Here is a 13209-nt window from a genome sequence, read left to right on the forward strand (position 1 = left end):
AACACTCACCTGCCCACATTTTTTTTGATTTCGACGACCTGAATCGAATGAGGACATTTGCACCTCGATTAGAAATGCGGGTTTTTACGGAGACTGCATAACCGTCCGACATTCGAAATAATTTGATACAAATCCGCAACTGTTTTTCCAAATTGCTAAATACGACAGAGCAAGGAGTTATGTTAATAGTCTCGTTTAAACATTTGTTAATTTGTTTTTATTGAACATATTTTCTTTTGTCTAATTATAGTTAGAACGCAGTTTTGCTGTCACAGACGTGTTACATAGTACATATTGTTTAGTTCTAAATGCATTACACACTTTCTTTCTCTTCATTTCAATACGATTTTTTTACATTCGTTCTTACAATGTATGTTGATTTGCGGTTTAGCTTTTTTCATTTCGTTTAATAAAGCATGTTGCATTATATGTTTAGGGATTGACTTTAACGGAGAAAATGCTTTATAAAGCTCAACAACTTGCTCAACAGGCAAAGCTATAGAATGATATGAATAATTATGAAATGATGAAAACAAAAAATCTCTACGCAAGCCAAATAAAAGAAAATAAGTAATATCTGTTCAAGTTTATTATCATTTGATTTTTTTGGCTTTTCACTAGACAGTTCTTTGCCTCGTATTTAAATTAGGTAATAAAAAAGGAAGAAAAATACTAGACGAATTTAAGTATACACATTTACATGTGTGTTGTGTGATTTGGATTTGCATGCTGATGTAGCGGATGTACGTTAAAGTTTAACTTATTCCGGTCGCTTCTCACTGTGTTTCCGGGTATATTCTTCGGCATTCTTGGTGAACTTTTTGCGATCTTTCAGATATTCTTCTGCAAGGTCTGCTCGCAGTGGATGCTCGGGCTCTGGATCGTTAACCAGTGCTATGAGAGCTTGAATAACTATGATAAAGGAAATAATTTAGGTAGAAGCTCGGTAATAGTACTCAATAAATTCAAACCTTGATCCGTTTTAGTTGCAGGTTTCCAGTTTTCTGCGCTGATTATCGGTAAACATACCTGACCCTTTTCGTCTATATTAGGATGATAAATTTTTGTTTTGAACGAAATTTTTGGTGGTTTAAAAGGGTACTCTGCTGGGAACGTTATCTCGATCCTGAAAGCTCCTTTGTTATATGGTGTATTCTCCTAATAAAATCACGAAAAATAAATTATTGTGAAATGGCTTAATACAAGAACGAAAAAAAAAAATTATGGATAATATCTAAGATATTCAAAATCACCAGTATCTGTTATTAGAATCCAATACAAACATTGTTGTACATTCATAAAAAAAAGCTTATTCCGAAAAGTTTTTACGAACGACTATTCAACTTATGTTAATAAATGTTTATTGTTAACATGCTCTACCGACACTCTTTGAAATTTATACAGAAGAAGTGACTACGGTTGCGGTAATCAACAAACAATTAGACAAATATGATTATATCATATTACTTTTATTTTGTGTGTTTAAGTGGATGTATTATACGTTTTGCTCGGGTTGGCGGTTCAATGCAAAGGACGCCGGTCTTTCAAGCCAGTTGTCGCATGTTCGAGCACCGAGCTGGAAAGATTCCTAGTGTTAGTAGGATTGTGGTTACCAGCCATGCAATGATTCTGTACTCTATGAATCGGCTGCGAAGTCTGTTGAAACAGGAAGGCCGAATTCCACAAAAGGAATGTAATGCCAAAACTTTTATTATACTTATTATATGTTCATATCATAATACATACAGTTTTACACATCATAACATAAAAGCATTTCGTAATATTGCTCATATGACAACGCAAATGCATATAAATTTACAATAATACTTGTTGGATGAAATTTAAATGAGCCTTTTTTTGTTATTAAATTTAACTTGATTTCTCTATAATGTGGTTGACCGGTGAGATAAAGTTTTTTTAAAAACAAAACAAGAAACTGTAAATTGTTTTTAAATTTGATTTCTGTTATTTTTGTTTAGTAACTTTCATTATTATAGAGGTTTAATTTATCCCGATTTTAACAATGTTGATCGTTCGTTGGGAACTTATGTATCTCTAAGTTTCTTAAAAAAGTATGCGAATATATAATTCTCAGTAACACAAATGGTCTTAAATCCAATCTTGCACAAACCTGACATTGACATACCAAAATAGCCTAACCTTCAACACTTTACCATCGCCGGCAATTCACTGTACAGTACTTTACTCTAGTAATGGGATTAAAATTATCATTTCCGTAATCAACCTATCGAAAATGAGTCACTTGCCCGCGTTTCATAACGAGTTCCAAGAGGCCAAATTCACTATCGCTTTAAACATTTTCCCATATTGTATCCTTATACTAATGCAGTTAAGCATCTGAAGCAACTGTTTCTAATAAACACTTACCGGAACAATTAATCCAGACCATAACAGGAGATTACCTTCGTCTACAACAATATCTCTAAACGATCTCAGTCCGGAAGCTCGAATATCTGCCAATTCCTGAAATTTGTAATAAAAGTATCTTATTTTCAAGAATTAGCTGCCAATTTGCAAACTCTACAATGAAAGTTTCTGAGTAGGGATACAAACAAAAGTTCGTGTTCTTGTAGATGTCAAAGCACCTGGATTTGTTTTATAGTTAATTGTATTAATAATTCAGTCCATGTTCTTACAGACTCGGAATATTTTGAAGAAAATTACCTTTTGAAGTCTTCGCGTAGCTGCCATTTTGGAAGTAACTCGAGAAAAAAAATTCTCGTGTTTGACGTTTCAAGCAGTACCTAATTTAATGGTGGTTGACTGTTTCACCGACACTTCATTACTATAAACGATCGAATATACTACACTGATAAAAATGAATACCATCGAAATATGCGAATTTCAAGCTTTTGTGCTTTATAATATTAATAGTATGTTCACATTAGCGCTGATATCAAGTGATATACGGATATACTTGATATCCGATGATATCATGTGCGATATCACTTGATATCCCATACAATTTGATGTCAACGCGTATCACCATTTTGGCATGATATCCGGGATATCATGTACGATATCATGTCGAGTTGTCAAAAATCGCAACTAGCAACACGGATAATGGCATTGAACGTCCTCATTTATGAACGTCACTTCGAAAGTGACAATAAACAATCATTATTATTTCAAATTTTTCAACGAATACTGGCGTTCGGAGACCATTAATTGCAAGACTTCAATTATTAATTGAATTGTAGGAGAGAAAAGCAATATTATTGATCTTACTCGTAATGGAAACATTCAATATGACAATTTGATTGTCAAACGATATCATTTCGATCATATGTGAACACTCCCACGTGATATGCATATCATCTCGGTATATCAAGTGATATAAGCGCTAATGTGAACATGGTATAAGCCGAGTATTATTCCGTAAAAATATAAATCATTGATTTGATAATTGATTTACAATCAGATATGCTGGATTCAATACAGTTTATTGTATTATGATAGCATCATTTTAATTTTCAACCTATACATTCTATTGTAAAAAGGTTGGTTACAATTCACGCTCTTTTTTGAGAACGGCCAATAAGCCATCCATCAACATTCACTTTGAAGAGTAATTTCGAATGACTCGGCACTCGCTGAGAGTAACTCATAATAGTAAACGGAAGAGAAAAGTTTTCTCTTTCGTCTGGTGTTAAATTTAATACTCTATCTTTCATAGCTCGCTTGCTCGAAAGTGGAAGTTGACAGGTGGCTTATTGGCCGTTCTAAAAAAAACGCGTGAATTCATTGAATAGTACACAAAAAAAAATTGTTGTGCCAACCCTCTCAGCAAGCGGTTTGTTGGCCGTTGAGCGCTTGTTGAATGACATACTGCACGAAATATTCGTTCAGTTTGCTGGGTCGGTTTGTTGTGTTTTATCTTGCAAAAATAGTGTCAAAATTAAGTGTGGTGACCTCTGTCTGCCGGGTTTGTTAGATGAAAAAATGACATTCGGTTCAACCGACGACACGACCAGGCACTTCGAAGAAAAATCGGAATAAAAAGTGTTCGTGAGCGATTTACCGCCATTTACCACAAATATAGGGACCCCTTGAAAATGATAAAAATTAGAGTGCCTATAACCAGAGTGACGACATCTCATCCGTAATGCTGGCAACAATTAAAAACATTCCATTAGCTTTACATTGATTTGACAGGTCGTTTGCTCGTTTGGAACTGGTAGCTGTCATTCCAAACGAACAGCTGTCGCCACTCTGATTATAGTCACTCGAATAAAAATAATCTTCCTGAGCAACACTATTTAAGTTGCTACGAACTAGTTACCAAGGAACACTGGGAGCTTAAATAAACAAACAAATTGTAAAAATGCTCTGCTTTCGGAAATTGCTCTGATAGTTCGGGGTAAATTTAAATTTTGTTTTAATTATTCGATTAGTGCTTATAATTGTTTAATCTAGCATATCTGAATAAGTGAGAATGAACTTAGATTGCAGATAACATTACTAATAGTTTTTGGAAGCTTCCAGTTTTTCAATTTTGGTAAGATACCTTACATTATTATTCCTTTTAATGACTTTTCAAACATGTATCTGCTTCCAGGGCTGGAACTTTTCAGATCTTTTGATACTTGAATCATTACGACCATAGCTCAAGTTACAATTCGATTATTATCTGGAAAAATCAAATTTGAACGAAAATTTGCATGGTTCCTATTGTACAATAATGGAGGCTAAAAAATACAATTAAATCAGCGGAAGCATACACGTACAGGTCACTCTGATGCTAGAAGGCAGACAAGGAATTGAAGATACCAGAACGAAAGAGATGATTAAGCGTTCGGATCACGGATAAAGGAATCGATACAAAATGATGCCGGACAAATGTAAATACACGCATCGGAACATGGAAGTGAATATGAGCGTCCGTGCACACCGCCGTGTCGAAACTAAACCGAATCGGAAATAAAGACAAAAATAATTCGAATCGGAAAAGTTTTAATAGACTTCAATTCGGATATTTTGATCGGTATGGATAACTTGCTGCAGCAGTAACGTTATGCAAAATATTCACCGATAGCAGTAATATATTGATAATCACCCTTAATCTGATTAACGACGTATTGATTTTTCCTAAGATTCCTTGCTTTGATTTTGCTTAGGTTATTAGGATTTAGGAATACAAATAAAACACCGTAAAAATAAAGCAACTGACCATTTTTTCAATCTGCTCTGTTTGTTTTTTTTTTTTTGGAAATGACTCAACCGATCTCGATATTTTTAAATCTGTTTGCAAAATAAATTTTAGAATGAAGGCTAACGATTTCAAAAGAAAATTGTTTCTTATGAATTAGTTTATTGAGAAGAATCAGCCTGAAAGATCTTCCGCAAATGCACTAATGTGAATCTTATTGAAAGCGTTCAAAGTACAGAAAGTCAAAAACCACATAAGTGTAGCAAATTTTCATCACCTAGAAGTTTTCAATAGTTAAGATTACTTTTAAAAACAAACCGTAATTCGCAATATTTATAATTGAGGCAAAATGAGCTATCAGTTGCTTCAAAGACAAAATGAGCTATCAGTTGTTTCTCGAAATTTACGATTAGTTGAGTTTCATACTTCTACAGAGTCAGCTATATATGTTTAAAAGATACATATTTACTATTTATGAATTAAAACACAATTGTGAGTGACTAATTTTTGTTTTTCTAAGTTTCATATTTTTTCGTTTTTATGTATTTCACTGCAACTTGAATCAAATGTTTATATTTCTTCATATGAAAAAAATCACGGTTTTCCATTCCAATATATCTACCGGTTTTATTAGACTACATATTTTAGTGTTTTTTTTGTTTATTGCGATGAAAGAAACCGAATGCGTAACCAAGGCTATGGTAACTGTTTTCCGACAAATAACATTTTATCGACTTGTGTTGCCAGTTTCGAACGTATTTCAAATGATATCATTTTGACATTTCGAGTTACTGAGGGGTAGTTAAATTTGTGATACAGTTTTCAGACACGAGTGGCAGGTCGTGTCGTCGGTTCAACGGTCTTTTTCAAAATCGTCAAACGAAAATCCTGTGTTGGCCTCCCGTTGAACGATTGATTGGACGTTCAGTGGACCAATGATCCAACGTATTGGACCAACGAAGGACCACCGTTGAACGTTTTTTTTCTAAGAGGGAATAAAAAGTCCAAATTTGTTGTTAGAAGGCTTCAAAAATCATAAATTGAATCAGAAAACTTCAAAAATAAGTGTAAAAATGTATTGTTAAAGTTTTTCTGAATTCAAAACAATTGAATTTAAGAGTATAATCTTTTGAAATAACAACTAAAATACTTTTGAACAGCCAAGCAACAATCAGTACGGTATATATTTACACAAAAGAGACTAAATGCATAATAGCTACCCGTGAAGCTATGGGCACCAGACGGCTACGAAAATTGTTTCAGTGACGGCTGTCAAATCCAATTTGGCAAAAGAAATTCGCCTGTATCGTAGTTAGCCGAGCGTTTTCATCTTTTCAACCATCGCTGAAAATGTCAAAGATTTCGATCGGTATGACAAACGGCTGGCAGTCACGTCTACCTCAGAACTGATGTGGCAAAATCCTGGTGGATACGATTGTCTCATTTTGAGGTGTATAAATAAAATAAATGTTCGATGTACGCTTTACCAAACCTAGTCGTGTGTTAGAGCTGTGTCTATCACAAGGCTTAGGATGGCGAAATGGTAGCGCGTATGCACGGAATGGATTAGAACGCAGATCCGAGTAATGACTCTGAGCATATCTTCTCCCAAAAAATCATTTTTTAGTGAGTTTCTCATTCATTTGGCTTCTCCAATATATATTTCCACTCAGTCATTGCCAAAACAAATTAAAGTTTATTTTTTTGTGTATGTACACAAATATGTGAAAATTTTCGGTTGATTTTCCAAAAGGCCATAAAAGTAAGTGACTGTTTCTATTTGTTTACTTTCTCTTCCACGTAATTCCACTTTCTCTTCCACCTAGTAGTTCCACGTTTATCAGTCAACTCTGTATAAAATGATACCCGGAACCTTCGATTTTCATTGCCAAACAGAATCGTGAAATCCAACAAAACCTTTATAATCACGTCACAATAATCGAAAGAGAATGTAAACAGAGAGAAACTGTCACTTGATCATATGGCCAATTGAAAAATCAACCGAGAATTGCTTTATTCACCTGTGAAAATATTGCATGATAACTATTACATTACTCTGAAACTTTTCTCCGATTTTTGTTTGCTCATGTGTTAAGTGAGGTTTTAGACAAATGTTTTTTTTTTTACATTTTCTTGTAGTTTAACATTTCAAAAATATATTGTCCAAATTTCAAATCAATCGGAACAATACTTTTTGCATTAATATGCCACGAATTGTTAAAAAAAATCAAAATAATAACTTGAGAACGTCGCCCGGTGAACGACCGAACTAGGTTAAAACCGAGTATAAATAAACGATATAAATTAATTCACTTGAGAACGGTGGAGGGGCCCACTTGTACGCGGCGGGCGGATTTCCCCCAGGCGGCTGGCTATGTCTGCCAGCCATGTTTGCCGGAATTCTGCCAGATTAGTACTTTAAGTAAATTTAAGAACATTTTTGATTTCAGATAATTGTACGCCGAGTTATCGTGTTTGCCACGCAATGTGATTCTCAAGAGGTTCTGGGGTATGCTCTGTTACCACAGACTAACAGACATGACAGTGTGAGTAAACTCTTTTAAAAATAATTTTTCGTGATGCACTAGTTCCACCTATATTGTACTGCGCGAACTATTAACTATCGGTACACCCCTTGTGTTACGTAAGTTTTTTTACTAGTTGGTTTCCCTTCGTTTATCAACACCGACCCACATTATCGAAATGACGGAATGAGCAATGAATTCTTACTCGACTGCATGATTTTTTAGTGCTCGATCGGTTCAGTGCTAGAATTTTCGCCTGAGTTAGCTGCTCGATCAACCTGATTGACAGTGACATTATAAATGTCAATGAATATTCGCTCATTTTATGAATGTGTTAGTGTGAAATTTAAGCGACTTAAGCCATTTCACTACACCCAGATAGAGGAATGGATGATGCTGACTAAGGTAGGCCGTTTTGTTGATTTCCAGCGAATTTCAATAGTTTATGTTGGGATTCTAAGAAGAACTGGTTATTTACTAGTTCTGTATATCCGAAAAACATGAAGATTTAAATTTGTATATTCAGTTATATAATGTTTTCGTTTAAAAATAAACTGAAAATCAGCACGAAAACGTGCAAAATCAGGAAAGAAGAAGAAGAAGACGAATTGACAATTCAGTCCGCATCTTCTCACTCAATTCCGAATGATTTCCGAATCAACCGGTTGTAGGCGAACCGGTTCATTCGGAATCGGTTGTTGCACTGGAGTTGGAATTGATTCGGAATCCATTATGATTTCCACATGAAATTCCGAATGAAAATTTCTCGCCGATTCGGAATTGATTCGGAATCCATTCGGATCTGATAATGTGGGGATCAGCTGCTTGCAGTGATGCCTGATTTCATCAAAATATTTGATAATGAATTATCACAATAAATTATTGAATTACGTTGATAATATATTTAACTTTTTTAGCGATGTTGGAAGGTAAACATTTATTTTTCTTAACGTTGTTCATCTAGACTATTTTTGATTGTGTTGGTAATTTTCACTCGAAATTAAGTGGTGGCAGACCAGAAGCAAGTAAATATTACAACAAAACGGGTTCGATTTTGTATTGCGTTGGAGGATGAGAAGTAGGCACAATTCTGTATATAGTTTTGGCAAAATGTATTAAATCTGTATCCTGCATGAAATTCGCATGGAGGTATACGAATCAGTACATTACAGGTAATTCTGTATGAATGACAACTCGGTTGGTAAATGAAAAAAATAAACACAGTCTAGATGACAGACAGGATGTTTTTGATAGGGTAACGTGGCGCCATCATGACATATGCGAGTACTGTCCCAACTAAAGGAATATTCGAAATGACCGTTTATATGGTTAAAGGATTTAATTTGAGTGCCCTGTCTGTTAGTCTGTGCTGTTACTGCCTTATTTTTGAATTTTAATTTACGGAAATTTAACTAAATATTCTTTAAATGATGCTTTATAATGTAAAAAAAGTTTGAATAAATTTGCTTAAGTTGTTTCTTCGTACAAAATTTCAAAAAAGTGTTTTTTGATTCAAATTATCCCTTACTCCCCCCTTAAAGGCTGTTAATTTGACGTTGTCTTACTTTACTATGGGGCGTCTTTTCAAAATACACTCTACCACCCTCATTCTTGTTTACGTTCGTATCGACCATACGACGAACGAATACTTTCGAACGAATATGAATAAACCATTCTTGTTTTCACTCGAATGAATTCGAACGCGACTCGTTTGCCACAAAATATTTTGATATTTAAATATTAAAACAAACTTCTTCGAATAAATACTATGCCATGATGAAATCACTCCAATTCTTGTGATTAACCGTATGCGAAACGTTAGAATGTATGCCAGTTTAGTTTCGAATGGTCCGTGTCAAGGGTGGCAAAAACTCGCTCATAAGATTTGATTTTTTCTATTCATCAGCTCACCACATGATTTACGATGCAATCCGAAAAATGATGGTAAAGATGAGAATCATCGCTGATTTAAACAAACACACTCACCTATACAGAGCACCGCTGACATCAAATTATGATGGTATTGATAGTTCTAAGTTTTGATTTCATAGCATTTAACTCTCATTCCTAGTTTTAAAAAGTGAGTACTGAGTTTGGCATCACCGTACCGAGCTACACCGATGAGTGTATTCTTAAACCACAGAGCTGCCAACACAACCCAGATTTTCGGTTTTGTTTTTGCTGGTACTCAAAACGAACACGAGCATTAATGTACGAAAACAAATGTCGAACCGTAGTGTGATGTATACCATAAACGATTGAATTTCATGTCTCGAGCCAAACACAACTGGCTACTGAAACGAATGCGTTTTCCAGCATACGAGAGCTTGTCTTAAGAAATGGATTGAAATGGCATCGATTCGAACATTGGCCGCCCATGGCAACTCTGGTGGGTGGGGAATACAAGCGAGACAGTTTCATAAGAATCTGATTCAATGTGTTGATGCACAAACACATCAAATCTCAACTCACAAATCGTCTCTCAGTTTGTTCGAATATTTGACGTGCACTCAGCGCTCATATGCTGATTGCTTGACACTACGATGTTGAGACGATGTTTTCTCTATACAAATGGTTACCCAGTTACTCAACTCGTTCAGCGATGCTTTTGAAACCGATTTGCAGGTGAGCTGAACTCGGTGATGATGAAGTACTGAGTTGATTATTGCCAGCCCTGGTCCGTGTATTCGAACATAATTCGTATGGATGAAAAGACCCATTCTCGTTTACAGACGAAATGCAGTCTTTGGATTCGTCAGTTTAATGTTGCGAATGTCGATCCTTCTTTTGCACAGGAATCGCGGTCGTATACACATTCGAGTGAAAACAAAAATGGCTTGTTCGCATTCGTTCGAAAGTATGTGTTTGTCGAATAGTTGATACGGACATAAACAAGCATGATGATCCAAAATCAGTGAAAAAACAACTCAAATAACTGTCGTAACCCAATCTAAGTATCTAGAGGAGACACGTCTGTTCGAAGTAAGCTTCGTTCGTAGAATGAATAGAATTATTATTTTCATCGTATCAACAAATCCTCAACGTGTTCGTATCCATATCAACGAAGCGCAATTGTTTATCGGTTTCCAGGGGCACGCTCCGTTTGATTATCAGTGTTACCAGTTGCATCAGCATAAACCGTCACTTCCGAGGGGGACGACAGATCTGGTTTTTTCAAATAAAATACAAAAAGTCAATGGAAAGCGAAAAAAACTACATCTATCCAAACATCTAGATCGATCCGTTTGAAAGCGTTTCTAACCGTGTAAAAGAAAGTCAAAGAACATGTGATCTCTTAAAAAGTTTCTGTTACTGGTCTTGACATTCACTGAGTGTCAACATTGATTCATCAGCAGATTGGTAAAATGAAATTAGGGTTAAACAACATTGAAAATTTGTTTTCTTGGTAGCTGGGAGCATGAAGATGGAATATATTTCACTTTATTGTAGCCGTTTGAAGGTTTACCCAAAGGTATCTCTGTCTGTGATATTAAACTGGTTTTATATTTTGTTAGATGCTTAGACTTGCAATTTTTATGTTTAGAAACGTTTTTCATTAATACTGAAGCCAAAACTGAATAAAGCTGTGTTTAATATGTTATTGAAAATCTTATAGAAAGGATAACAATTCATTTATTTTTTACTTTAATACATATTAACAGCAAACTACATAACTGTTAACTTCACGATTTCCCTTCTAGCATATTTTGAAGGTTCGCAGACGTTAAAAAAAATCAGACAATGGAACGTCTCTACAAGAGAAACCCTACAGTGTACGATGTAGATGAAATTCGGAATAATTTTTGGTTCGAGTTGAATATAGAAACTGTGGAAAATGACGCAGATATTAAACGAGAATGGCCAACATTCCGACAGGATATGGCAGATAATCTGGAGCATACGCTCTCGGTGTGTGGGTTAGCTATGCACCAGAATATAACAAAACTGATTTTACAGGACGATAGTTCACAACTCTCCGAACTGTCTGCATCTGGCATCTTCATGTGACATTTGCAACTTTCAGGTTTCATGGCCTATTACGATACATCATATCTCCATGATTATGTTTTTAACCAGCAAAAATCCATGAAAAGACGATCGATCCATATTCAACCGTTACTATGTGTAGCAAAGAGAAGCAAAGTGTGCATAATCGTATGCAGCGTGAAAAAGCCTAATCGAAGCGAAGTACAGTTTTTTAGTGTCGTCCCCCTCGGTCACTTCAGTTGTTGCCAAGCATTTATAAAACATTTTAATATATCAACTATTCAGTTTTTTTTAAATTATTATTTATTCATTTTTGTATCGTCCTATTCACCACAATAACCAATGACATTTTTCATTACAATTTAAGTCTGTACCAGAACTGATAGTTGAAAGATAGATTGGCGTTGTTCTTATGTATGTACGATATTTAAAAGTGTGATTCATTCGAACGTAAACGGTAATACGAATTCGACATTCTTTCGAACGTATTGCATGGAAACAAGAAAGAGGATGTACACAAGAATAGGCAGAACTTAATCGTGAATATCTCTTATTATATTCAACGCAGCAACATTTTTCTTCATACCATCGGAAATATGTTTAGCAATTTATGATAAATTTTTCAGTAGTATGAGATAAACGAGATAACCACAAATAACTTGAAGTCAAAGTTTTCTAAAACGTTGGTATGAACGAGCATTAAGATGCAATTCAGTGCCAAAATGTTGGAGACGTGACCATCCCTACAGCTCAATAGTAGTTGCTGGGCTCACTGGTGGCAGTCCGACTGTCACTCAGTTGTTGCACCGACCAGCATCCGGTCTATGTGTCAGAATTAGAATGTGATATGTAGTAGAATTAGTAACACTTCCGGTGAAACCCTCAACGAGTGAACACGTCGTATCGTGTTAGTGCGGTGCAAATTCGAGTATTTCGCGAGAAAGAAAGGATTTTCATCCGTACTTCGGTGACTCCACGTTGTCACATAGCGAGGGTTTCACTTGTAGTCCAGTGAAAAGAAACTAACTGACAATATAGCTAAATCGCTGTGCCATCAATCGGCGTCATCTCAAGTGAGGTGACGCCACCAGAAGTGAAGAAGAAGAAGCGTTTTTACCTCTAACTGTGCGTCTATTAATAATGTCATTTTTAATGTTTGGGTCGTGTTATATTCTTTATCGGTCATCCCGAACACGGCCGCAACACAAAATAAGGCGCAAAATGTCAGCGTTTTGAGAAAAACAAACAGTGACGAGTTTTGAACAGCCGAACTATCGAACATTTTCATTCTACTGATATATCAGCACAAATAAACATGTGTTGATAGCAGTACCTTAAGATACCGCTGTGATGAAAAAATCAGCTACCGAGGTTTGAACAGCTGAGATCGGTAATCCAATTTAAGTGTGTAGAAATGCGGAATATTTTCATTAACTGAGCGTAGTGGTCTACGACATGTTTTATTTGCTAGTAAACAGGTACTGATGACGGTTAATTTAGTCATTCAATTAATTTATAACCAAAATG

At 35.4% G+C, this 13209-nt stretch overlaps 1 protein-coding gene across 1 annotated transcript; it reads right to left on the bottom strand.

The window, feature by feature from the left end:
- Positions 1-571: 571 nt before the first annotated feature.
- On the bottom strand, positions 572-2797 carry LOC131437772 (ubiquitin-conjugating enzyme E2 L3). Its single transcript, XM_058607330.1, has 4 exons — positions 2686-2797; positions 2389-2484; positions 972-1158; positions 572-912 (listed from the first exon to the last, which is right to left on the bottom strand). The coding sequence occupies exons 1-4, from the start codon at positions 2710-2712 to the stop codon at positions 761-763; spliced, it is 462 nt and encodes a 153-aa protein (XP_058463313.1). The 5' UTR covers positions 2713-2797; the 3' UTR covers positions 572-760.
- Positions 2798-13209: the final 10412 nt, after the last annotated feature.

The sequence above is a fragment of the Malaya genurostris genome, chromosome 3 (genome assembly GCF_030247185.1).
Source record: "Malaya genurostris strain Urasoe2022 chromosome 3, Malgen_1.1, whole genome shotgun sequence".
Taxonomy (NCBI): Eukaryota; Metazoa; Arthropoda; class Insecta; order Diptera; family Culicidae; genus Malaya; species Malaya genurostris.

What these genes read in the sequence shown, in the direction of transcription:
- LOC131437772 (XM_058607330.1), bottom strand. Translation starts at nt 2,712, where the DNA reads ATGGCAGCTACGCGAAGACTTCAAAAG. An exon ending in GGTCTGGATTAATTGTTCCG is followed by an intron (nt 1,159 to 2,388) that starts GTAAGTGTTTAT and finishes TGATTTTATTAG; the next exon opens with GAGAATACACCATATAACAA. An exon ending in TGCAACTAAAACGGATCAAG is followed by an intron (nt 913 to 971) that starts GTTTGAATTTAT and finishes CCTTTATCATAG; the next exon opens with TTATTCAAGCTCTCATAGCA.